The sequence below is a fragment of the Saccopteryx leptura genome, chromosome 7 (assembly GCF_036850995.1).
Source record: "Saccopteryx leptura isolate mSacLep1 chromosome 7, mSacLep1_pri_phased_curated, whole genome shotgun sequence".
Taxonomy (NCBI): Eukaryota; Metazoa; Chordata; class Mammalia; order Chiroptera; family Emballonuridae; genus Saccopteryx; species Saccopteryx leptura.
Window position 1 is genome coordinate 6,625,698 of NC_089509.1, and position 26,662 is coordinate 6,652,359.

Sequence of the window (26,662 nt, forward strand, 5' to 3'; positions counted from 1 at the left end):
CTCTGTTACATCCGTCTAAGACTCACTTTTGACGCTTGTCCTCGGTCACGTGATACATTTATCCGTCCCACCTTGAAGGCCGGTCCATGAAAATATTTTCTGACATTAAACCAGTCCGTGACCCAAAAAAGGTTGGGGACCACTGATCTAGAGCACATTTAAGAAAACAAAATAGTTACCTAAATCTTAAATTTTTCATGGTTTTCCCCACTTTTTGTACTGACTACTTATTTCATTTATATATAAAAATTGGGTCTTCCCTTTAAAAATAAAAACCTTAGTTTCCTTAATTAACCTTACTAACCATATTAACCTTAATAACCATATTAAGAGTTAGTTTCTAAGAATGAAACCTGTTTTAAAAGTAAGCAGAAAAGACCAAATATGTTTACATGAGAAATTCAAATGACACCATCATTTGAATGGAAGCACAACCCACTGATGAGAAAGTATTTGTAAATCACATCTGATGAAGGACATTTTTATTCAGAATATATAAACTCTTTCAATCAACAAAGAAAGACAACCCAATTACAAAGTAAGCAAAGGACTTGAAAAAAGTACATGAAAATCAGCTCAACAGTTTTCGTCATTAAGTAATAGCCACATGAGATGCCACTTTACACCACTAGGTGTAACCACTCTGATAAAAAAGATGGATAGAAGTGTTAACGATGAAAATTTGAACCCTCGTCTATTGCTTGTGGAAATGTAAAATGGTGTAGCCACTTTTTTTTTTTTTTTTAAGCGAGAGGAGAGGAGAAAGAGAGACAGACTCCCACATGCGCCCTGACTGGGATCCACCTGGCAACCCCAGCAGGAGCCAATGCTTGAACCAATCGAGTCCCTGGCTGCGGGAGAGGAAAAGAGAGAAAAGAGGGAGGGAAAGAGAAGCAGATGGTTGCTTCTCCTGTGTGCCCTGACTGGGAATCTAACCCCAGAGGTCCGTGTGCTGGGCCAATGCTCTATCCCCTGAGCCAACCAGCCAGGGTGGTGGTGTGATGTTTTAAAAAGATTTTATTTATATTAAGTGAGACGAAGGGATGCAGAGAGACAAACTCTCACATGCCCCTCACTGGGATCCACCAGGCAAACCCCTTATGAGGCAGTGCTCTGCCCATCTTGGGCTGTTTCTCTGTTCCTCGGCTCTTGAGCTATTTTTAGCACCTGAGTGCGAGGCCATAGAGCCTCAGCACTGGGGGCCAACTTGCTAGAGATAGTCGAGCCATGGCTGCGGGAGGAGAAGAGAGGGAGAGAGAGTGAGAGAAAAGGGGAGGGGAGGGTAGAGAAGCAGATGGTGGTTTCTCCATTGTGCCCTGACTGGGAATTGAACCTGGGACATCCACACAATGGATGATGCTCTGCCACTGAGCCATCTGGCCAGGGCCATCTTTTTATGATTTTATTATAAATGCTTAGAAAATCTCTGGGGTTGGGGAGAGGTTCAGAGAGGAGTCACAAAATTATTTGCTTGTGTAGCTAAAAATATCTCTGAAAGAACATACAGGAAATGCAATGTTAGTCAGGGAAACTGGGTGGCCAGGGCACAGGAGTGGGAAGCACTCTTGCCCCCAGTGAACGTGGTGCTGTGTGAATGGTTGTCCCTGAATACCTATGAAAGTAGAGATGGAGAAAATGCTTGAAAGCTTGGGAAAAAGGTAACAGAAAATCCAGTGTAGTAAGAATAAGAGGATTGTCACTTTCTTTTATCTTTTTTAATTAAGAAGAGGAAAGAGATGACCCAGTCTGCTCAGTGCCCCTGAGCTTGCAGTGTCTTTCATCCTGTGTGTTTGCTGCATGGGGGTTTGTGACCAACTTCTGAGTGTGCTAAACCTTTAATGCATATTTGTTAGAAATCTAATGGAGAGCTTTTGTCTACTAGATATTTTATAAATCACAGTATAGAGACTGGAATGAGCAGTATCGTTTTTCTCCCTGGAATAGAGATGTTGGTCTCTTGCCTGTTGCTTCCCAGGTAAGCATAGAGTCTGACCTCCTTTCTCTGAGTCAGAACAGAACTAGGCCAGACTTGTAATAACAAGGGTTTGAAGGCGGGGAAAGGAGACTCATTAGGCATGCAATCTTGGAAAACTACTTACCTTTAACTTTGTTTCTTCATCTGTAAAGTAGTGATGTTAATACTTAGTTCACAGAGTTGGTTGGAGAATTAGAGACCTTATGTATAAACCATCCAGCATAGAATCTGACACCTCAGGGAGAGTCTTAAAAATGGTGTTATCAGGCCCTGGCCGGTTGGCTCAGTGATAGAGCGTCGGCCTGGCATGCAGGAGTCTCGGGTTCGACTCCCGGCCAGGGCACACAGGAGAAGTGCCCATCTGCTTCTCCACCCCTCCCCCTCCCTCTCTGTCTCTCTCGTCTCCTCCCACAGCGAAGGCTCTGTTGGAGCAAAGTTGGCCCGGGCTCTGAGGATGGCTCTGTGGCCTCTGCCTCAGGCGCTGGAATGGTTCTGGTTGCAACAGAGCGACGCCCCAGATGGGCAGAGCATCGCCCCCTGGTAGGCATGCCGGGTGGATCCCGGTCGGGCGCATGCGGGAGTCTGTCTGACTGCCTCCCTGTTTCCAACTTCAGAAAAATTAAAGAAAAAAAAAGGTGTTAACATTATTGGTTAGTGCTGTTGATTTTAGGCCCCTTGAAAGAGTAAAGAATATGAGATGGAGATTCTTTCCACTGAGAATGAAAGAGATTTTTAGGGGAAGAAGGAGTATATCTTGGTGTGGAACAAATCACCACAGACTTAGTGGTTTAAAACAACAATGATTTAATATTTCTTATCATTCTGTGGTTTGGCTAGGTGGTTTTTCTTTTTGTCTATTTAAACTGACTTGTGTACCTGCAGTCAGATGATGACTGGAATGGTTGAATGATCCCAGGTGGCCTCACTCTTGTCTGACAGTTGCTTCTAGAAGTTGGTTGGAGAACATGGCCTCTTGTATTCCAGGAAGTTGGAGCAGCTTTCTCCCAGCATGGCGGTCAGGCTGCACTCTAGGAGGGCGGCATTCTCAGAGGGTGGGCTCCAGTGCTGGCTGTCACATCTCTGCATGATTTTCAGTTGCTCATTTTCAGCTGGCCAGAGCAGGTCTCGGCCAATTCTGGAGTCACTGTGGGAGGTGACTTACACTCCAGTTTGGTGGCAGAGGAGTAGCAAAGAATTTTGGCCACTTTACCATCCCAGCCTTGTTTGATCTGCTGTTGGGCTAGTATTGGGCCTAGAAAGAAAAGGTGCTGTTGGTTTCCCGTTGTCTTGCATCACTGACACCTTCTTTAGTCCAACATGCGAGTTCTTAAGGAACTGGACACACTTTGCTGTAACTAAAAATTGGAAAGAAGGGTAGGGTAATAGCTTTTATGAATTTAAAGATCTTTGTTGTGAGGGAAGGACTAGTTCTAGGATATAGAAGTGACTGGGAAGCAGCTACTTGCTCCCTCTCAGGAGAGATTGTCCTCTGCGACAGTGAGTTCGAATTCCCTCCTGCTGCATGGCTGGATGCGGTAGAGTAGATGGGTAAGCACGCATCAGCGGCCTTAAAGGAGCATTTTCCTCACTGAATGGCTTGACTTCTATGATTCCTGTTGGTATCAAACATCTCTGATACTAGAACTAGGAAAGACCATTGTACTTTTAATAGTGAGACTAGGGATGAGTGACGTTAGGGAAAGAATCACTGCACAGAGTGGAAGAATTCCCATGCGTAGAATTTCAATTTTACTTGGTGTGCATGTTTAGATTTTCCTGCTAGAGCCCTGGAGAGTTGGGATTCACAGTTGCTGTGAAGAACATTTCTCTTTGGTGCAATGTCAGGGAGGGGCTGCATCTTGCAGGTGGGTTTTCTGTGGGTCTCGTAGGTTAGAATGAAAGGAACTGAAGTGGGAAATAAGTGTGTACAGTGCTCCAGCAGCTGTAGATTAAATAGTAAGCTCATTCATTTCGTGAAAAGGACTTTGGTACTTTAACTATATCATGTGTTTTGCTTCCCCCAAACATGATTTTGAGGTCTCCTGATTATATAACAAAATACCAAGCCCCAATGGTGATTGTCTGTCAGTGAAGAGCACCAACTCAATAATTGGTCAGAATATGAGCTGATCGTTCTTTCCTTTATTACTTTCCTTGTTGGAGGGAGGGTGTGGTAAAGGGCACCGCTGACCTTGTTAGAAAGCTGCTAAGCAAGAAGTCTGATGGAGATAACGGGCTTTGCTCTGGCTAATGTCAGGCTGGCCACTCGGTCATTGGTGCTGCTATGGAACCCGCCCCATTTCCAGCACTTGGTGTTTTTTGAAAACAGAGAGTGAGGCAATGACCTACAGACACAGAATAGTGTTAAGTTTTGGTGGGAAACAAAATTTAAGCTACAAGTAAATGTGCCAGCTAAAGCAGAGGTTGTTTTGCTGACTATTGCATTTATAAGCTGGAAAATTGTGCATAACATCAACCTGCCAACTGTGTAGCGTACTGGCACGTCGCTTTGGGCTTTGGTGTTTTTCCTGATAAAAATAATATTCTGCTGTGGTTGCCTAACATCCCTGATTCTCACTCCACTTATGCATATAAATAATTCTACAGCATGAACTGTGTTGTCTTTTATTTAATGTTTTATAACCTTTGAGTGTTAATGTTATCTGTGCTGATTTGTCCTTCTCTTACTTTTCAGAATGGATGGCGAATTATGAAGCATTTCAGACTCAGTAGTAGAACATCACTCTGCCACTCACTCCTTTATCTTCTACTAGTTATTTAAATTGAACTTTTAATATCCTGCCAGCTGCTCTTCAGACACACATGGTGCATTGTTGCCATTCCCCGGATTGCATCTTTGAAACACAGGCTCTTAGTAACCTTCAGCGAACAAAGAGGCAGCCTGCGTGTACGTTTGCTGGGAGGGTGTCACCCTGACTGCCCTCTAGCTTTTGCTGGATCTGGATTTGAATTCCACCATGGAGCCTCGCATGGAGTCCTGCCTGGCACAGGTACTGCAGAAGGATGTGGGGAAACGGCTGCAGGTTGGCCAAGAACTTATAGACTATTTCTCAGACAAACAGAAGTCTGCTGACCTTGAGCATGACCAGACCATGTTAGATAAACTTGTGGATGGACTCGCTACCTCTTGGGTGAACTCTAGCAATTACAAGGTAAGTGGTGCATCAGAAGGCATTCTAGGTGGCTGGGCCACCTTGGTGGATGAGAACTGGTCCTTAGGAAAAAAATCCTTTGTGAGCAATCAGCATTCTTTGCTTCAGAAAGGTTCTTTGGCTTCCAATAAGATGCTCAGTCAGGTTGTGGCTTTTGGACATGACATTCTAGAGGAGGTGGGGTTTTCTTTTATTTTTTGGAGATCAATAATCCTTATCCTTTAGCACTTTGAGAGAAGGTCAAGTGAACAGATAAAGCGAAGGTTTTATATTGGAAAGTTTACAAGCAATTTACAGCCTTGAAGTTAAGAGTGAATGTTGTGTCCTGCTGTGGTATGGGTCATGAGATCTTGGTGAGTGGCCTTTCATGAATAAGAAATGACTTCACTGATTTTCACTGTTCTGTGACCTGTGTGATGGCCTGGAGTATATACTCCAGGCTCGAAAAATTGAGGCTTTCACGTGTGTGCCCCTGCTGGGTGGGAGAAGATAGGCAGGGTTCTCTGACCAAATTAGTGTTAAGGTTGACCATGTACCATTCGAGGACTGAGTTTTCATGAATAAAAACTGGACTGGACTTGAGGTGCAGAAGAGTGTCATCTCTTTCCTTGACTCCCCCCTACCCATTCCACCTCTTTTAGTATGCCAGCAGTGTGGCCCCTTTGGATCGAGGTTGAGTTGCCTGTTGGTGCTATAGGCATCATGAAAGGCGCTTACTGAAAAAGACTCTTTTGTGCTGTTTTCATTGACCTAGACCTCTGAGATTCATTTGGACTTGGAAACTGGTGCTTACAGGGTTCCTTTGTTTGCTTGAGTATGCACTGTTTTCCAGTTCAGTAAACCTTGGTCTTATAAGAATCAGCAGACTTTGTACTTATTGAGGGTGTTACATAGGACACTAATATTTCACTTAAAATTGGATGTAAAATTTATCCTGTCTTTATAAGCTGGGCTTAAATTCTATTTCATTCATCTGTTTATTCACTTAGCTGGGGTTAGTATGTGGTTCTTCCATGCCTGGCATTGGTGCTGGATGGGAGGAGCATTGCAGAGTTGAGAGTTGAGACTCAAATCATTACATTTCTGAGCGCTGTGGAATCACCTGGTGTATGCTGGAATCATGGCTCCACCACTCTTTCTATGTACATAGTAGGATGCTTCTGGCTGAAAGTAACCCAAAATTGACTCCAATTACTTAAAGTTGCTATAACGAGACTGAGTTATTTCCTTTAGAAGTTTAGGAAGTTCGCAGTAGTTAAGGCAATGTCCAGGGAAGAGTGTGCTCCTGTCTTTAATGCGATTAAACCTTTCTCAGAAGCTCTTTGGCAGACTTTGACATCACAGAATGGTTTTGCGTGCCTACCCCAGCATCGCTGGAAAATGGATGTGTGTTAATGGTTTCTTTTGACTGTCATGCTTACCCTCCTGTTTTAAGAAGGGGGGTTTCTTCTCTACCAAATGAAGCATATGGCCCTGTGAAGGAAGGTAAGGATGTAAGTAATGTCAGACTCCTTTTGGGAAAGCGGAGGTTAAAGAGGGCACCTAGGTACTGTGGATGTTAAGTAAAGGGACCTGCAGAGCCTGCTGCACTGCATGAGCTCTCTCAGCCTTGCCAGGCTTCAGCTTCCTCGTCTGTGTAACGTTGGGACAATGGAGTTAAGCACTAAGTGAGAGTGTACACTATAATGTCATCACACGCCTGCCACGTGATAAACATTAGCTGTTGTTATGAAGACTTGGTTCCTGTTTTCAAGGAGCTCACAGTCTGGGGTGGGGTGGTGAGCACCGATACAGAAGCAGATGGTTACAGTGTGGTGTGCAGTAATAATGATATACAATCTGGGGGGAAGACAGGAGAAAGCAGTCACACTGCCAAGAGGAATCCAGGGTGGGTAGTTTTTTAGAATAGCACTTGCAGGGGCACAGGGAAGTGAAGATTAAGACTGACCTCTGTGCCTGACCTGTGGTGGCGCAGTGGATAAAGCGTCGACCTGGAAATGCTGAGGTCGCCGTTTCGAAACCCTGGGCTTGCCTGGTCAAGGCACATATGGGAGTTGATGCTTCCAGCTCCTCCCCCCCTCCTCTCTCTCTGTCTTTCCTCTTTCTCTCTCTCTCTCTCTCTCTCTCTCTCTCTCTCCCTCTCTCCCTCTCCTTTCTAAAATGAATAAATAAAAAAAAAGTTTTTTTAAAGACTGACCTCTGTGAAGTAATTTCTAAGAAAGATGGCTTGGTAGAGAAGCCAGGAACATGGGGCTGACTCCTGAGTTGCCAGTGTGATCATGGACAAGGCACTTTACTTTCCGTGCAGTGCTCGGGAGTGACTACTTAATCTCTTGGGAGGCCGTGGGCTCCACTATCTTACATGACTTTATACAGATGGCTTAGCCGTCAGGGCCATGTCTTGTGGCTGTAACCTTGCACAGTATTGCACCCCTTGTTTATAAATGAAGTGTGGTTCACACCTGGACCAGACAGCCTGGAACCTAGGAGCTGCTCAGTGAATGCTGGCTCCATATATATATAGAGAGGGGGGGGGGGGGGAGGATGAAAAGCAGTAACTCATAGTTGCTTTCACTGTAGCGTTGTGCATTGATTCTTGTATGTGACTTGACCAGGGCCGAGCCAGTGTCCCCTTGTCAAGCCAGCGACCTTCGGGCTCAAGCTGGTGAGGTTTGGGATTATGTAGACAATCACCACTCAAGCCAGTGATCCGCACTAATGAGCCTGTGTTCAGAGCCAGTGGCCGTGTGTTTCTGAACCTGTGTCCTCAGCGTTCCAGTGGACACTATCCACTGTGCCACCACTGGTCAGGCACCTGTTTTTTTTTCCTTAATCAATGATCAAGATTTCTCATTCAGAGCCTGAGCTACACTTAGGTTTTATTTGACACATTTTATATATTATGGATTGAAGGGATTAACGAAAACTTTGAGCTTGGCTTCTTGAGGGTTTTTTAATTTTAAACTTAAATTGAGGAGTAAAAAGAGGAGAAAAGGGAAGTAATTTTGGACTTCCAAAACAAGTACCTGGGTATTCCTTTTTTTAACAGGAAATGTAGATGAATGCCAACATAATGTCTCATTTAAAAAATTATTGGCTGGTTGCCTGACCTGTGGTGGCGCAGTAGATAAATCATTGACCTGGAACGCTGAGGTCGCCGGTTCAATACCCTGCACTTGTCTGGTCTAAGGCATATATGGGAGTTGAAGCTACCTGCTCCTCCCCCCTTTCTCTCTCTCTCTCTCACACTCTCTCTCCTCTCTAAAATGAATAAAGAAAAAAAAATAAAATATTTCTTAACATGATAAATATGTATTTGGTATTGATTGCAGTTTAATAGCTACCCTTTCTTGCTTACTAAATGTTAGGGATTTTGTCTTATTTAGTCTTTCTAACACCCCTGCAAGATTGGTGGTATCCTATTTTTTTTTTTTTTTTGTGACAGAGACTGTGAGATAGGGCAGACAGAGACAGACAGGCAGGGAGGGAGAGAGATGAGAAACATCAGTTCTTTTTTGCGGCACCTTACTTGTTCTTTGACTGCTTTCTCATATGTGCCTTGACTTGGGGGCTACAGCAGAGCAAGTGACGCCTTGCTCAAGCCAGCAACCTTGGACTCAAGCCAGTGACCTTGGACTTCAAGCCAGTGACCTTTGGGCTCAAGCTAGCCACCATGGGGTCATGTCTGTGATCCTGTGCTCAAGCTGGTGAGCCCGCTCTCAAGCTGGCAACCTCGGGGTTTTGACCCTGGGTCCTTTGTGTCACAAGCTGATGTTCTGTCCACTGTGTTACCACCTGGTCAGGCTCAGCAAACTTTCTTAGATGCTATATAATAAATACAGTATATTAAGTTTTGTGGGGTATATGGGCCTCTTGAAAATATTCAACTAGTTTGAACCATTAGGTGCTGTTTGTGGCTTCTTTTGGAGCCACAATGAATATGACTGTGTGCCATTAAAATATAATTTACAGAAATAGGTGGCACCAGTTTGCTGCAGGGACCATAGTTTGTTGGTCCCTGAACTAGAACATTGATCACCTAATATATGTCACTGTTTTTCACCCACTGGTCTGCAAAAATTAAGGGAGCAGGGAACATGCAGATATTCCAGTACTTTCAGCCTTTTGTGTAGTCTGTTTTCACCAATGAAATAAAACTTAGTTTTGCATTCATTTGCATAATCAACTTTCTTTGACTTGTCATTTGCTTTTCTGATGTTATTGTTTAATAAAAAAAATCAAATACTTTTTTAAATTGCTTCATATTCATTTTGAAATATTTCCTAATTTTTGTGAGAAGTATATTATAAACCCAATGATCTTAGCTGAATTTTCTTATTATGCTCAGGGTGATTGCCACTTATCAGCCTGTATCACAGTTGAAAATACTATTGATGTTGTCTTAGATACCTTTGGAACTTGTAGGCTTATTTGAACAACCTTCTGCACTATGCAGAGCATTTACAAATCATGTGCAGTAGACAAAAAGCATTTGGACAAACATGTAGTATTCAGTACATCATACATGTGATGTTTGGAAACCAAGGTCTAGATTGCACTGTAATGTACTATCATGTACAGTATGATGAAACTTCATCTGTTGTGTGTTTCCGTTTCTGCCCACCTCCCTCTCAATACAGGTGGGCCCTAGGTTAAAAAGGAGAGAGGTTCTGTAGGTTTTAAAATGTTTCAGTCTTGCCTGACCAGGTGGTGGTGCAGTGGATAGAGCATCGGACTGGGATGCGGAAGACCCAGGTTCGAGACCCCGAGGTCGCCAGCTTGAGCAAGGGCTCATCTGGTTTGAGCAAAAAGCTCACCAGCTTGAGCCCAACGTCGCAGGCTCAAGCAAGGGATTACTGGGTCTGCTGAAGGCCCGCGGTCAAGGCACATAAAAAAAAAAAAAAAACTAAAAAAAAAAAAATGTTTCAGTCTTTATATGCATAGGAAAGTAAAAATAAATACTATATTAAGACAAACATACATCTGAGTTGCATTTAATTAGTAAAATACCTGTTTCAGTTTATATACAAATTTGAACAAACCAACAGAACCTATATTGCACACGCTCGTAACTTGAGACTGCCTATAATAGGTAAATGTACCTGTTTCAACTTAAGAACAAACCTGCAGAACCTATCCTGTTTGTAACCTGAGGACGAACCTGCCTGTAGTACATTCTTTTTTCACGCTTGCACAGAGTTATGCATGTAGTTGGCTGTTCAGAACGTGTCCATATTGTTTGCATATAAATTCTTGTGTGTTTTAATGTGATTTTGCTGTAAAATTTAAACTACAAAATGGGAAAAAAAACACATTTTAACTTTCTTCAAAAGCAAAAACAATACTCAAAAGAAAAGTAGTGATGACACTGAGAGTAAACCAAGGACTAGTGTTTCAAGTTAAAAAGAAACTGTGAAAAGGAAATGTGTTGATAATTTGGAAAGTGCCGCAGAAGTCAAAAAAAGAAAAGGAAACTTTATTAGGCAATATGAGAAGGAGTATTGAAAACTTGGTTTCACTGTAGCACCTGGTAGTGAATTATCACCATGGCCCTTATGTGTAATTATGTTCTGAAACTGTCAAGTGATGCAGTGAAACCTTCCAAACTTGTCATTTGCATTCTAAGCATAGCAATTATATCGAGAAGCCACTGGATTATTTTGAAAGATTACACAACCAATTGAAAAGTCAGAAAATTCAAATGAAGAAAATGATAACTAGTGGCAAATAGCTGCTTGGAGCATCTTATTTAGCTTCGAGTGTCTTATTTGCACCTTCAAATATTGAAAACGAAAACAACTGTTCACTATTGGTGAAGAATTAGTAAAGCCTTAGATGTCACTTAGGAAATTTTGGGTCCTCACTCCACACGAAAACTTGAGGCTATACTGCTTTCAGACAGTACCATTCAGAGAAGAATTGTTGGTATGGCCAAAGATACTGAAGAGCAAATGAGGGAATAACGGAACCAAAATGTTTTGCCATTCAACTTGATGAATCAACTGATGTGAGTAACCATGCTGTTCGGCTTTTCTTCATGGAGTATATTGATGATTAAGACTTGAGGGAAGAACTACTCAGTTGTCTTGATTTACCTAGTCAGACCCACTAGTTCAGAGCTGTTAAATTCTCTAATGAGAACTTTCAAGTGGAGGGCTTAGCCTGGGGAAAGTTCATCGGAGTGTGTACAGGTGGTGCTGGAAGCATGATTGGCCATCACTCATGGGTAGTTGTGAAAATACGGGACGTGGCATGTCCAGAAATGTTGTCCACGCACTGTATGATTCATGGGCAACTTTTAGTTGCAAATAAACTTCCCTCTGAATTGAACACAGTGATGAATGGTGCAGTGAAGATCATTAGTGATATTCATAGTCGAGGTTTGAACTCCAGACTGTCCATAACACTCTGACAGCATGGATTCACAACAATGTCTCCTTCTGTATACGAAGGTGAGGCAGCTCTCAGGAAGAAGGTTCTTTCATACCTCTTTAAGCTGAGAAAAGTGCAACAGTTTCTGCAAGGGAGCAACTGCATTTGTAGAGCTTTTGTTGGTGACGACTGGATGGCTAAGCTTACGTATGGCAAATATATTTAGTCTCTTCAACAAACTTTCTTTTCAGAGGTTTAACAAAGACGTTTTTAGTTTAAGAAATATGACGGATGCATTAAAAAAGAAACTTGTTCTTTGGGAAAGTTGCATACAGAAAGATGTAGAAATGTTTCCACTTTTCTAAGACTTTTTGCTGCAAGACATCAACTGGAAATTAATATTTAATACAATAAGTTAACATTAAGAGCCTTAGTTCAAACCTTTGACCGTTATTACTGTGAAAATGAGGATCCCTGTAAAGGTAACCTCTGGATAAATAACCCATTCATGGAAGATATCAACTCCTGTTCCCATAATCATTGTGAAAAAGAAAAACTGATTGATTTATCTTTTGATGTCACTCTGGTGTCCAAACATAAAATACAATCACTGCCACAATATTGGATATCACTGAAATTAAACTTTTAATCATATTTTCTACTACCTACTTGTGTGAGAAGACTTTATCGGCCCTATCACTATAAAAACCAGACAGAGAAACCAAATGGATGTCAATGCAGCACTTCGTCTCTTGGAAACAAAACTGCAGCCTTGGTTATCAAGTGTTCTTGCAAAGAAGCAGTGCTCTCTAGAAATTTCAGTTGTAGTCTATTAAAAATAGAATCTTTACTGTTTGTCTAGATATTTTAGAGAATTTTTATAGCATTATAATAAAAAAATAATACACAAAATACTAATAGTTTTTATTTCTGCCTTAGCAGTTCCTGAAATAATTCTCCTATTTTCAGTGGTCCCCAAGTGTCAAAAGGTTGAAAACCACTGCTATATGACAATAATTTTTTATTTAGTTGTATAACCATTTGCAATTCATCTGGGAGAAGAGTAAGACTTATAATTTGCATAAAAGTTGGGAATGAGGGGAAGCATTCTTTTAGGTTAAATGGAGCAGTTTGTTTCTGGAGCATCTTATATGCTATTTCAGGACAACTTACCTGTTTTAACTTCTCATTCAGACTCTTGTTAATATCAGTATACATTCTGTTGACCTACTGCTGGTCATCTGCTGTGAGCTGGCTTTGGGCTTTGGCAATGATAGAAATCATGTTGGGATTGAGTAATTGGTAATTTATTTATTTATTTATTTATTTACAGAGAGAGAGAGAGAGTCAGAGAGAGGGATAGATAGGGACAGACAGACAGGAACGAAGAGAGATGAAAAGCACTGATCATTTTTCGCTGCAACACCTTAGTTGTTCATTGATTGCTTTCTCATATGTGCCTTGACCATGGGCCTTCAGCAGACTGAGTAACCCCTGCTCGAGCCAGCAACCTTGGGTCCAAGCTGGTGAGCCTTGCTCAAACCAGATGAGCCCACGCTCAAGCTGGCAACCTTGGGGTCTCGAACCTGGGTCCTCCGCATCCCAGTCTGACACTCTATCCACTGTGCCACCGCCTGGTCAGGCTTCTCTCTTTTTTTTTTTTTATTAAAATGTGATGAAACAATTTGAAAAAAAGAAAGATGGTGGAGTAGATTTCTGCGTATACCTTCAGCTGTGTTTTTCCCTGTCTCCGTCATTGATAGGGGAGAGGGAGGAAGGCTACGAGTGAGCTGGCCTAGGGAGGATGCCAGAACAGTGGCAGCTGGGGGGACCTGAGGGAATCTTGACAGCTTTGATTCTGTCAAACAGTGCAGTTCCTGGCACCTTTAGTGGCCTCCTTGGAAGCAAAGCACCCTAGTGAGGGCTGGGTGCTTCTTGTGAATTTAGTCACATAGTCCTTTCTTCACAGTTCTGACATCCCCAGAGGTCTGAAAATGTATTGTTTTCTACTTGTTGTTTGACTTGAAGTGAACTGATGTGACTACTCTGTCTTTATTTACTTGCTTAGGGCATGTTTCACCATAGAAGTATTAATGTGTTTAATTGTGGGTTGCTGTCCTAGATTCTATTCAAGGTTATGAGTGTGTATATCTATATATTTTTTTCTCTTTTTTTAAGAAGTCTTATTTACTGATTTTAGAGAGACAAGGAAGGGGGAAGGGAGGAGCGGGAAGCATCAGCTTATAGTAGTTGCTTCTTGTATGTGCCTTGACCCGTCAAGCCTGAAGTTTCAAACTGGTGACCTCGGCATTCCAGGGTGACACTCTGTCCACTGTGCCACCACAGGTCAGGTTCTATTTCTATAACTTTGTGCACTGTTTTACCTCTAAAACCTCAAAAATTGTTGGCCTTTAGTATTTTGTATAAATGATTGTGGACTTTGAATAGTATGGAATAATAGTAATAACCCAGACGGTTACAGGACATTTACTGTGTACCAGAAAGTGTGCTAAATATGTGTTCATTTTTAAATTAAAGTAACCATACGAGGTAGACATTGCTTTCCTTATTTTACAGATGAGACTGATGCTCAAATATATCGGTTCACTTGTTTGTTCAAGGTGACAGAGCCCATAAATAAGGGTTTTGAAACTTTAACCTCACCCCCAACCTCCTTTACCCACCCAGATGTTTATGTAGCAGAAGTGAATTAAGCCCTTCTGATATGACAGATGCTGTACCAGGGGCTGGGTATCCAGTGGGGACAAGATGGGCCCGGTGCTGCTCTAACAGTGTATAGTCACTGCCTAGGCAGTCTCGCTTTGTCCACGTCTAACATGTCTGGATTTTATGCCTGTACACTGTTGTCTCAAGGCCCATCCCTGCTTCCTTGTTTGTATTTGAAATTTGTAGGTTTCCTATTATACTCAAGGCTCCCTTTGTCTCTGCCCTGATTATCCTTATTTAATAATGAGACAGGTAAGGCAGATGAGAGGACATATTGCATCATATTTGGAGAGGCCTTGATGGAGAAGTGATTTAAATAGGGCCATGAAGGATCAAAAGGATACAGAGAAGCCTCTCTTCCTTTTTTGTTCCTTTCTGGCTTTCTTTCTTTCATTCATTCATTCATTCATTCATTCATTTGTTTATTTTAAGTGAGAAGTGGGGAGATAGACAGACTTTTTGCTGCATGTGCCCCAACTGGGATCCACCTGGCAACCCCTGTCTGGGGCTGATGCTTGAATCAACCGAGCTATCCTGAGTGCCTGAGGCAGGCACCTGGACCAGCTGAGCTATTCTCAGTGTCTGGGGCCGACACTTGAACCAGTTAAGCCACTGGCTGAGGGAGGGAAAGAGAGAAAAATGGGGGAAAGGGGGAGGGGAACAGTAGCAGATGGTTGCTTCTCCTGTGTGCCTGACTGGGGATTGAACCTGGGATGTCTGCATGCCAGGTCAACACTGTTTAGTGGACAAGCTGGCCAGGACTGCATTTTCTCTTTAGACTGTAAAGATTTAGTCACTCCTTAAGCCTGGGCACTGTTACTGCTGCTGTGGATCAAGTGGGTGGAAGAGAAGGTGTTGACAGATAAGGGAGGTTCCTCTTATTTCCCTTGCCTATCTCTAAAACCTTGGCTTTCATTGAGGTTTTAGTCCCCCCTTGTGTCCTTGAGAAGAAAGCCAGGAAAGATACTAGATTTAGATGAAGTGACTTCTGTTTCTTTTTCTGGCAGTCTGCTTGGTGTTGCCATCAATTGATGAATGCTTTCAGAGGTTTTCTGTTCTTCCCAGGTTTTTCCTGCACTGTTATTCTGTTGGTTGCAAGGAGTGAAATTTTCTGGTATAATTTTAAAAAACAGTTGCCTCTTGTACATGGGAAAGCTATAGTCATCTGTACTAACCAAAACAAAAAGACTTCAGGAGAAGTTATTTCAAGGAAATTTATGTGGATTGTTGAATAAAAATGGTGTCCTTGATATATAATTAATGACATTTTTTTCTTTTTCTTCTTTTTTTTTGATTTTTCTGAAGTGAGAAGCCGGGAGGCAGAAAGACAGACTCCCGCATGCGCCTGACTGGGATCCACCCGGCATGCCCACTAGGGGGCGATGCTCTGCCCATCTGGGGCATTGCTCTGTTGCAACCGGAGCCATTCTAGCGCCTGAGGTGGAGGCCACGGAGCCATCCTCAGCGCCCTGGCCAACTTTGCTCCAATGGAGTCTTGGCTGCGGGAGGAGAAGAGAGAGAGAAAGGAGAGGGCGAAGGGCGGAGAAGCAGATGGGCGCTTTTTCTGTGAGCCCTGATTGGGAATTGAACCCTGGACTTCCAAACGCTGGGCCGATGCTCTACCACTGAGCCAACCAGCCAGGGGACATATTTTTCTACATACATGCTTATGCACATGCGAGGGCAACAGAGTATATTGGAAATAATTCAGATTTGAGTATGAACAGTCTGGATTCCTCTCCTGGCTCAGCCAGTTAGACTTTTGAGCAGGTGACTTTACTCATCTGTAAAATGGGTTTGATGAGTCCTGTTACATAACGTTAGGATGAGGATTCAGTGAGCCAGTGTACATCAGGTGCAGCAGTGCTTGGTACTCAGCATGTGGTCAGTGGGAGGATGATGAAACTATTTTGTAGTTAGTGGGCCAAGTGATAAGATCTGTAGAAAGTTAACTTTTTTTTTTTTCAGAGACAGAGCGAGAGTGAGAAAGAGGGATACATAGGGACACACAGACTTGGACGCAGAGAGATGAGAAGTATTGATCATCAGTTTTTCATTGTGGCACTTAGTTGTTCATTGATTGCTTTCTCATATGTGCCTTGACTGTGGGGCTACAGCAGACTGAGTAACCCCTTACTCAAGCCAGCGACCTTGGGTCCTAGCTGGTGAGCTTTGCTCAAACCAAATGAGCCCGCGCTCAAGCGGGTGACCTTGGTCGGGGTCTTGAACCTGGGTCCTCCGCATCCCAGTCTGACGCTCTATCCACTGCGCCACTGCCTGGTCAGGCGAACTTTTATGTGGGGCTGTGGTTGCATATCTTCTGTGTTCCTTGTCAGCCTGTGCCCTGAAACAGAGGCTGCAGATGTTTTGTAATGATATGACTCTTTCAGCTGCGCTGTTGATAATAAGATTCCTTAATAGAGCAGCGTCTGCCTGAGAAGTTGGACCTGGGCCTTCTCTGGTGACAGTACTTTGAGAGAAGTATGTTCAGAGCAGGTGGATGAAAGCCAGTGCTTTTCACAGTATTGCTTAGGGGTTAACTACATGCTACCAACCCAGCCCCAAGGTCCACCCTTAGCAGACTTTGTTTGGGACCTAGTGCATTTCTTCATCTAAAATGAAATATGACGCTTTCGACTCACAAGCCCAAAGCACAGGTAGATGGGATGTGTGCATCGTGGAAATATGCATAGGGGGTGGGGCAAAAGTAGTTTGCAGTTTGTATGGAAAACAATACAATGATTAATAATACAAGAATAAACTCTTTTACATACTCACAACTGTAAACCTACTTTTGCCTCACCCTGTACATACTGGGACAGCTGGCAATCATTGGACCTTTTATTACTGTTTTTAATGCTTACTAAGCATAGCTTAGTTAGAGAAAACTTTATATGCATCACCTATGGATTGATTAATGTAGGTAGTTACATGCTTTATTATTTACACTTGAACTCTGTGTACACTAACCCATAAATTGGTCATATTTTACATTTTTAAAATACAGAATGAGACATGGGGAGTGATGGGGGGTAGATGGTGATGAAAAGAGACTTTAATTAGGGTGGAGAGCACACATGCAATATAAAGATGATGTATATTGTATACCTGAAACCTGTATAATTTTATTAACCAATGTCACCCCAAAAACTTCATTAAAAATTAATAAATTAGCTCTAATATGATTCTGACTAGCAAAAAAAAAAATTATAAAATAAAATACAGAAAGAATGGCATTCTGCCCATATGGACACTGGCCTTGGTACTAGAATTCCAAGAAAAAAATGTGGTATGGCATATGCCAGCCTCTTAAAAGACTGTTTTTAAGAGGAAGAGGGCATTATAGAGGAATGCTTAACTACTACTTTATTAAGTTTTTCATTGTTGGGTTAAAATGCTTTTTTCTTTTTACAAAGGATTTATTAGTCCTGGGTTTGATTTGCGGCCAGGGCACAAAGGAGAAGTGCTCATCTGCCTCTCCACCCCTCCCCCTCTCCTTTCTCTCTACCTCTTTCTAACTCCTCCTGCAGGCAATGGAGCAAAGTTGGCTCGGGCACTAAGGTCGGCTCCATGGCCTCTGCCTCAGGTGCTAGAATGGCTCCGGTTGCAATGGAGCAACACCCTAGATGGGCAGAGCATCGCCCCCTGGTGGGCATGCCGGGTGGATCCCAGTTGGGTGTGTGCAGGGGTCTGTCTTGCTGCCTCCCTGCTTCTCACTTCAGATAAATAAATAAATAAATAAATAGGATTTATTGGATTTAGAGTGGAGAGAGAGAAAGGGGGATGGGGAGTGGGAAGCATGAACTTGCAGTAGTTGCTTCTCATATGTGCCTTGACCCAGCAAGCCCAGAGTTTCAAGCTGGTGATCCAGCATTCCAGGTCTTCACTCCATCCTTTGTGACACCATAGGTCAGGAACTTTTTTTTTTTTTTAAAGGATACTATAGAGCCTTTAAAAGTGTTAGTTCTAGCATGACCAGGCAGTGGCGCAGTGGTAGAGCGTTGGACTGGGATGCTGAGGACCCAGGTTCGAGACCCCGAGGTTGCCAGCTTGAGCGAGGGCCCATCTGACTTGAGCAAAATAAAAAAAAGTTCACCAGCTTAGACCCAAGGTCACTGGCTCAAGCAAGGGGTTACTCGGTCTGCTGAAGGCCCGCGGTCAAGGCACATATGAGAGCAATCAATGAACTAAGGAGCCGCAACGAAAAACTGATGATTGATGCTTCTCATCTCTCTCCGTTCCTGTCTGTCTGTCTCTATCTGTCCCTCTCTCTCTGACTCTCTCTGTCCCTGTAAAGAAAAAAATTAAAAAAAAAACCCAACTTACTTTAAAAAAAAAAAGTGTTAGTTCTATAGCCAGCTCAATTTTATTTGTATTAGATACGTGTTTGTTTACTTTCTGCCCTGGCTGTTACTGTGAATAAAGGAGCAAGTGGAGTGGAGAGGTCGAAGGTGGTGGAACAGGAAGCCATCCTAGAGCTCCTCATTTTTTTCTTTGCTGTGAAGGGAAACAGAAACCTCAAGTGCCTTGGTAGAGGATTTATTTATAATTTTTTAAAATTTGTATTTATTTACTTATTTGATTTTGAGAGTAGGTGTATTAAAGCTTGGGACAGTGAGACAGGGAAGTCTAGAATAGAAGAAGCAACAGGAAGTATTTACTTTTTTATAGACAGAAATCTTGTTCCCTTCTTTTAGGCGAATTGATCTGTTTCTTTTGCCATCTCCAAAACTAGGGACACCCTTCAGTGCGGGGATGTACTTCTGGAAATGGGAGCGCTGGCAGAGAGAGCTAAGTGTTTGGTCTCTGTGGAGCTGTGTTCTAAAATCTTATTTTGGCAATTACTATCATCTCTGAGGTCACAGTCTGCCTCTGCTAGTCCAGCTATTAACTATATTTTCTAACATGCCAGCGAAAGCTCCCAGGTTGTGCATGTTTAGGGAGCCCTTTGTAATGTTGGAGCTTCCACTTATCAATGCCTAGTTGACATTCTTCTTTCCCCCTTGTTTCTTCAGAGGTGGCCCTCGCTCTGTATCTGTGAAGTGGATAATTTATAATGGAAAAGTTAAGGGCATGAAATCTGGGGCCAGACTGCTTGGGTTAAAATTCATGTTCCTTTCCTTATTCCTTCTCTCAATAACTGTATGATGCTGGCTAAGTTACTGAACCTCTCGGGGCTCAGCTTTTCACCTGTAAAGTGGGGACAATATTGATGCAACAAGGGTGAAAACATTCATAAGTAGATGGGATGACTGAACAAAATGACCAAAAATTAAAATCATTTAGTAACTACTCTATGTTCAGTTGATCTCAGTTGTTTCAAAAATATCTTATACAGTTGAGTTTTTGAATCTGTATCTAACTGATATCACATTACATAGTAAGTTTTCTGTTTTTTTTAAAGAGAGAGACTGAGAGATAATTAGAGAGATGAGAAGCATCAACTTGTAGTTGTGGCACTTTCGTTGTTCATTGATTGCTTCTCTACATGCCTTGACCAGGGGGCTCCAGTTGAGCCAGTGACCTCTTGCTCAAACCAGTGACTTTTGGGACTCAAGCCAGTGACCTTGGATCATTTCTATGATCCCGTGCTCAAGTTGCGACCCCAGTGCTCAAGTTGGATGAGCCCATGCTCAAATAACGACCTCCGGGTTTCAAACCCAGGATCTCAGCTTCCCATGTCAACACTCAATCCACTGCATCACCACCAGTCAGGCATTACATTTAAGGTTTTGTTAAAATTGTCAACAGCTTCTTCCCCACACACCTTTTCTTCATATAATTTATTTGTTGAAGAAATGATATTTGTACTGTAGAGTCAGCCTCGTTCTGGATGTGACTGTCTACGTTTTACTGTGTCATTGTGTCTAGCGTGGTCTGTGTCTGGGAAGCTAGTAGGGCTGAGTCAGACACTTGATTAGCTTCAGTTTTCTTTTTGTAACTAGTGCTTCCTAGATGCTAGTGTGTTCACCATCTGCATTGCATTAGCATACTCATGTTGTCTGGTTGTCCTCTTTGGTGATCAGTGGATTCAGGTGTTGTCACCAGTCACTTTGTCATATGTTTCCCATTCACCCTTTCACTTAATGGTCTTAGTAGCAATTGATGATTCTTGCTTAGATGATTTCATTAGATACTTTTCTAATTTATCATTTTTTTTTATTATTTATTAGCTGTGGTTTTTTTTTTTTGGTTTTTTTTTTGGTATTTTCGAAGTGAGAAGCGGGGAGGCAGACAGACTCCTGCATGCGCCCAACCAAGATCCACCTGGCATGCCCACCAGGGGGCAATGATCTGCCCATCTGGGGCATTGCTCCTTTGCAACCGGAGCCATTCAGCACCCGAGGCGGAGGTTATAGAGCAGTGATGGGCAATCTTTTGAGCTTGGTGTGTCAAAATTCGCCAAAAAACCAAGCATAACTCGGGTAGTGTGTCACTTCGAGAAAAAAACCATAATTTTGCGATATTTATAGTTTAAATAACAGAAATGTATAATTGTAATATATAACTGTATTTAATAAACCAAAAATTAATTTTTAACTTACCTCCTTAGTGACTTCTTTTGTTCATCTGTCAGTTGGATTTTTTGTTGGTCTTGATATTATTTAACTTGTGTGGGGTGCTGTGAACTAAGATAAGTGAGAGGGAGGGGGAATTCTTTAACCTGCTTATTAGTGACTTTTTTGTTGCTGAATTTTATTGGCTAAATCTTCAATGAAGGTTGGTATTTTGTACACTTCAAGTCCAAGCAAGTGCTACTAACTTCATCTGCCAATCTGTTTCTTTTGTTGGTTTTGATATTATTTAATGCTGAGAATAAGGTCTCACAAAAGTACGTAGAGGGAAAAATTGTGAGTAAAGCCATTGCAATATTTTTCAGGGTGCTAAAAGTGTCCGGTAATCGGTTCCAGGCACTCCAAATTTCCTGTTCGTAGTGGCACTCCTCTTGATTCTCCAAGCAGCACCTTTCCAGATTCTCAAGCTTTGACCTCAAGTGGACAAATGCCTGAGCCCAGATGTTGTCTTGAAATTCCACAAGTAGCGTCTTATGTAAATTAAGATGGCTGCCGCTATTTCTAATGGTGGGAAACGGCACCCACAGCACAGGCCTCACCTCTCCCAGCCTCCCCCTCACTTATCTCAGTAATGATGGTCAATTAGAAATCCACAACACCCCAGAACAGTAGATTGGATGATGGTTGCTGTGGTTATGTGGTTGCTGGTAATGGCAATACCAGGGCCCCCAGAGATGTGTCCCCCATGGCATTCCACTGCTCCCTGCTCCGCCAGCTGGAAGTGAGGTCAAAGATCCCCTAACGGCCTAACCGGAAGTCCCAGAACTAGATGCTCTTTGCTGGAGTTCTGTTGTTTTGGCCTACAGACCTCCAGCACAGACTGTCTACACTACAGCAAATGTTTTTATCCTCGGCTACTGCACCTGGCTGTGCAAGAGCCGAGGATGAAATGTCCTCGGCATGCAGCTTCCATACTTCTCGGGTATGCAGCCGCGTGTCATTGAAAATGGCTGCGCTTGTCAGTGCTGACATGCGTGTCATAGGTTCGCCATCATGGCCATAGAGCCATCCTTAGCGCCTGGGCCAACTTTTGCTCCAGTAGAGCCTTGGCTGCAGGAGGGGAAGAGAGAGACAGAGAGGAAGGAGAGGGGAAGGGGTGGAGAAGTAGATGGGTACTTCTTCTGTGTGCCCTGGCCGGGAATCGAACCTGGGACTTCCACACGCCAGGTGACGCTCTACCGCGGAGCCAACCGGCCAGGGCGTAGCTGTGATTCTTCTATACAGAACTTCGCCTTATCAATGATTTGTTACTGTGAAATATTTTCTTCATAGGAAAGGCAATTTGAATGCTTTATTCTTTCCTTCAATTTACCAAATTTCAGAACATAAGTTGGTGCCTACCAGCCTCCAAAGATGATCACAGAGAGTGTTTTTAGTATTAATATAACCAGTGAGATCAAACATTTTGTGTGTTCAGCCCTATTGCATTTGAGCATCTCCTTCCAGTAGGAGCCAGAAGGGCACACAGCCAATTCGAAAGCTGTCTTTCCCAATAAAAGGAATTGAGGTGCCTCAGAGAAATGGCTGATTCCAGGGATGGACAGGAATTGTCTAAGATAAGCCTAGGGCATCTTGTCAGACTTAAAGCAAGGAAGTACTTCTATCTGGTTTCCCACTCTGTTGCAGTTACCTGTTTGTATGTGACCTCCTCATAGAGTATGAGCTTTTGGAGGGCAGGGACTGCTTTGTTTTTGGAGTCTCATAGCCTGGACTGCCCCTGCTAGCGGTACTGCATCCTACCCTCACGCCCTCCCCCCCAGGATAAAACAAAACCAAAAACTCAGCTGAGAAGCGCTCTCAGGAACTTTAAGAAGGCTTCATTCTCTCTTTTTAAACAAATGTAATTGTTTCTTTCCCCAGTGGTTTTCCAAGAGTTATTAGTGACTTTTTGATAGCTGACTTTTTGGTGCGCTTTGGAGTCTATCTTGTTTCCTGTGTCCTATAGCGAATACAACCAGTAAAAAGTAATGGTGGAATTTGACCAAGCCTAGACTGCTGCTTTTCATACATTGAGTCCTGCAGTTTGGTTAAGGAAAGTGGGCGTAAGATGCAGCTCAACACTGTTGCATTGTTCTTTTCTGTCACCTCTCCTTTTTCTTGCATGTGGTAGTCAGAGTTTTGTGTTTTAGAGCTAATTGTCTGTATTTTACAATTCTCTCTCTCTCTGTCCATATATATATATATTTTCTCCTTTTAGAACTGAATTCCTCATTACTTACATTATTTTCTATAAGTTTTGGTTTCTCAGCCAATCTTATTTCTTGACCTTCAGACTAGAACTGGTCCCCATTGTAGATGTCTTTAAAAGCTTTCCATGGTACCCTTTACTGTGGCTGAATTTATGTTATGATATGATCAATGTCTGTTTCTCTTAGACAATGTCTATGTACCTTTTTTCTTTTTAAAGTAATTTTACCTGTAATGCCCTGCGTAATGCCTTGGCACATTGTTGTTGCTCAGTAAAGCTTGTTTAATGAAGGAAAATATCCCTGCCTTTTCCTGCCCCTGAGAATGCTGTACAAGAAAGCCCCCTGCGTCCTCCTTGCCCTCGTAGAGCTGACTGTCAGGGCTCCCGTGGTTTGCTTTGCCTGTGCCATGCTGTGCTTTAGGCAGCATCAGTCATTTCTCAGGTGTAGATGGGAATTTGCATCCTCTGGAGTTGGGCTGGGCAGGGTTTTCACTGTGTCTCTTTCCTAACTCGAAGCATCTCAGTAAGTCATGAACTTGTTTTATATAGTATATCTCGCTGCTGAGATGATATTGCTTGAATAATATCACTTTGTGTGTGCATTTAACCTTCCACCTTCCTAACTCCTTCTCTCTTACTCCTCCCCCCCCCCACCTCCTAAGAAGGAAATTAGACTTTCTTTTGGCATTTTTACACTGAGTTGTGGACACTTGGTTTTGTCAGACTTACTTTGGTGTGGAGACCTGGGCAGATGGCTCTCCCTCTGAGCCTTGCTTCCAGTGGTAGCAGTTGTGAAAGCTAGTCTCCTACCACAGGACTGTACGTAACGCTAGAGACAGGACGCTTTCTGTTCCCTGGCTCGCTCTTTTCTCCCTTTACCTTGTCCTTACCGAGATTTAGAGTCTGAAACGTTTCTATGGGTTTTTTTTGTTTGTTTTTGTTTTTGTTTTTGTTTTTGTTTTTTTCTGAAGCTGGAAACGGGGAGAGACAGTCAGACAGACTCCCGCATGCGCCCGACCGGGATCCACCCGGCACGCCCACCAGGGGGCGATGCTCTGCCCCTCCGGGGCGTCGCTCTGCCGCGACCAGAGCCACTCTAGCGCCTGGGGCAGAGGCCAAGGAGCCATCCCCAGCGCCCGGGCCATCTTTGCTCCAATGGAGCCTTGGCTGCGGGAGGGGAAGAGAGAGACAGAGAGGAAGGAGGGAGGGGTGGAGAAGCAAATGGGCGCTTCTCCTATGTGCCCTGGCTGGGAATCGAACCTGGGTCCCCCACACGCCAGGCCGACGCTCTACCGCTGAGCCAACTGGCCAGGGCCACGTTTCTATGTTTTAACCTATGAACAGTTAGCTGCAGCACTTCCCTTTTTGTAGTCTATTGTGTGGCCAAAGTAAATCAGAATTTCACAGGACAGAGTTGTCCACTATATTTTTCTTTCCTTTTCTTTTTTTTAAATCAACCATTTAAAAAATTGAGATATGGATTCATATAAGAAATAATACAGAGATTCTTGTACAAATACTCAGTTTCTACAAATGGTTCTGTTTTGCCAAACTGTGGTACAATAATGTTACCAAGTTATTGACATTGATCCAATCCAGCAATCTTACTCAGATTTATGCTGTTTTATTTGTACTTATTAATTTATGTCCATTGGCTTTTTTTTTTTTTTTTTCATTTTTCTGAAGCTGGAAACGGGGAGAGACAGTCAGACAGACTCCCGCATGCGCCCGACCGGGATCCACCCGGCACGCCCACCATGGGGCGACGCTCTGCCCACCAGGGGGCGATGCTCTGCCCATCCTGGGCGTCGCCATATTGCGACCAGAGCCACTCTAGCGCCTGGGGCAGAGGCCACAGAGCCATCCCCAGCGCCCGGGCCATCTTTGCTCCAATGGAGCCTTGGCTGCGGGAGGGGAAGAGAGAGACAGAGAGGAAGGCGTGGCGGAGGGGTGGAGAAGCAAATGGGCGCTTCTCCTGTGTGCCCTGGCCAGGAATCGAACCCGGGTCCTCCGCACGCTAGGCCGACGCTCTACCGCTGAGCCAACCGGCCAGGTCTCCATTGGCTTTTGATCCTAAGTTTCCTAAGTCAGCCTTGTGGTGATTGGGTAATAGGGATAAATATCACTTTTTTTTCTTAAGTGAAAAGTGGGGAGGCAAAGAGACCCCTGCATGCATCCCCACCAGAATCCACCTGGCATGCCCACCAGGGGGTGATACTCTGCCCATCTGAGGCTGTTGCTACATTGCTTGGCAACTGAACAATTTCAGCACCTGAGATGAGACCATGGAGCCATCCTCAGTGCCTGGCTGCAGTAGAGAAAGAGAGAGATAGGGAGAGAAAGGAGAGGGGGAGGAGTGAAGAAGCAGATTGTTGGTTCTCTTGTGTGCCGTGACCAGGAATCGAGCCTGGGACGTCCATTTGCTGGGCCGACACAGTACCACTAAGCCAACTGGCCAGGGCCAAATATCACATTTAATGTGAGAGAATTAATTTATAGATTAAGAAGAAATATGATCATTTCCCTCTTAAGTCTAGTGACTGTGGTAATGTAGACCACGATAATAACTTTATTTAAATATAAATAATAAAATAATAAAAGTAGAGAATTATTAGCATGTGCATTCTTGGCATGTCAAGAATACTTTAAAAAGTACTTTATAGGCTCTGGCAGGTTGGCTCAGTGGTAGAGCATTGGTCCGGCTTTTGGATGTTCTGGGTTCGATTCCTGGTCAGGGCACACAGAAGAAGCACTCCATCTGCTTCTCCACCCTTCCCCCTCTCCTTTCTCTCTGTCTCTCTCTTCCCTTCCTGCAGCCAAGGCTCCATTGGAGCAAAGTTGGCCCGGGCACTGAGGATGGCTCCATGGCCTTATCTCAGGTGTTAGAATGGCTCCAGTTGCAACAGGGCAAAACCCCAGATGGGCAGAGCATTCTCTCCTAGTGGGCATGCCAGGTGGATTTGGTTGGGCGTATGCAGGAGACTGTCTTTCTGCCTCCCTGCTTCTCACTTCAGAAAAATTAAAGAAAAAAAAAAAGTATTTTATAACTATACTAGAAAACTGTAACTGTATCTCATTGTCACCATTGTGTGCATGTGAGGGCCACATTTTATCTCCTGTCTCTGAACCCAGTGCTTGCACCCAGCATATAGTAACTGCTTTGAATTTAATTATAGTTAACTGTATAATAAGCATCTTTTGCTTGCTTGTATTTAAAGATAGAGCCTTTTCTTTTCTTTGTTTTTTTTTGTGTTTTTTTTTGTTTGTTTGTTTAATCTGGAAATCAGCTAGCAATATTCCTTGTTTCCTTCCTATCCAGTAAATCTGGAAGATCAGTTTGGGTTGGATCAATGTTGTGGCATCTTTCCTAACCTTTGTCAGTAATTTAAGAATTTGATTTTAAATAATGATTTGTTCCCAGAAAATCTAAATAGAAAAACCATGCATGTTATATCATATAGGGTCTCAGTGAAGGAAATCTGAAAATATATATAAAGTACAGTGTGTCCATAAAGTCATGGTGCACTTTTGACCGGTCACAGGAAAGCAACAAAAGATGACAGAAATGTGAAATCTGCACCAAGTAAAAGGAAAACCCTCCTAGTTTCTGTAGGATGATATGGCAGCATGTGCGCATGCGCAGATGATGACA

The 26,662-nt window shown here is 43.1% G+C and overlaps 1 protein-coding gene across 25 annotated transcripts in view; it reads left to right on the forward strand.

The window, feature by feature from the left end:
• Nucleotides 1-26,662, forward strand: part of CLASP1 (cytoplasmic linker associated protein 1) — a 275,934-nt gene that overhangs the window by 18,964 nt on the left and 230,308 nt on the right. For all 25 annotated transcript variants that reach the window (XM_066345675.1, XM_066345677.1, XM_066345681.1 and 22 more), the window contains exon 2: nt 4,671-5,148. In XM_066345675.1, coding sequence (XP_066201772.1) covers nt 4,954-5,148 — 195 coding nt within the window. In that variant the 5' untranslated portion in view covers nt 4,671-4,953. The remainder of the gene's footprint in view (nt 1-4,670; nt 5,149-26,662) is intronic.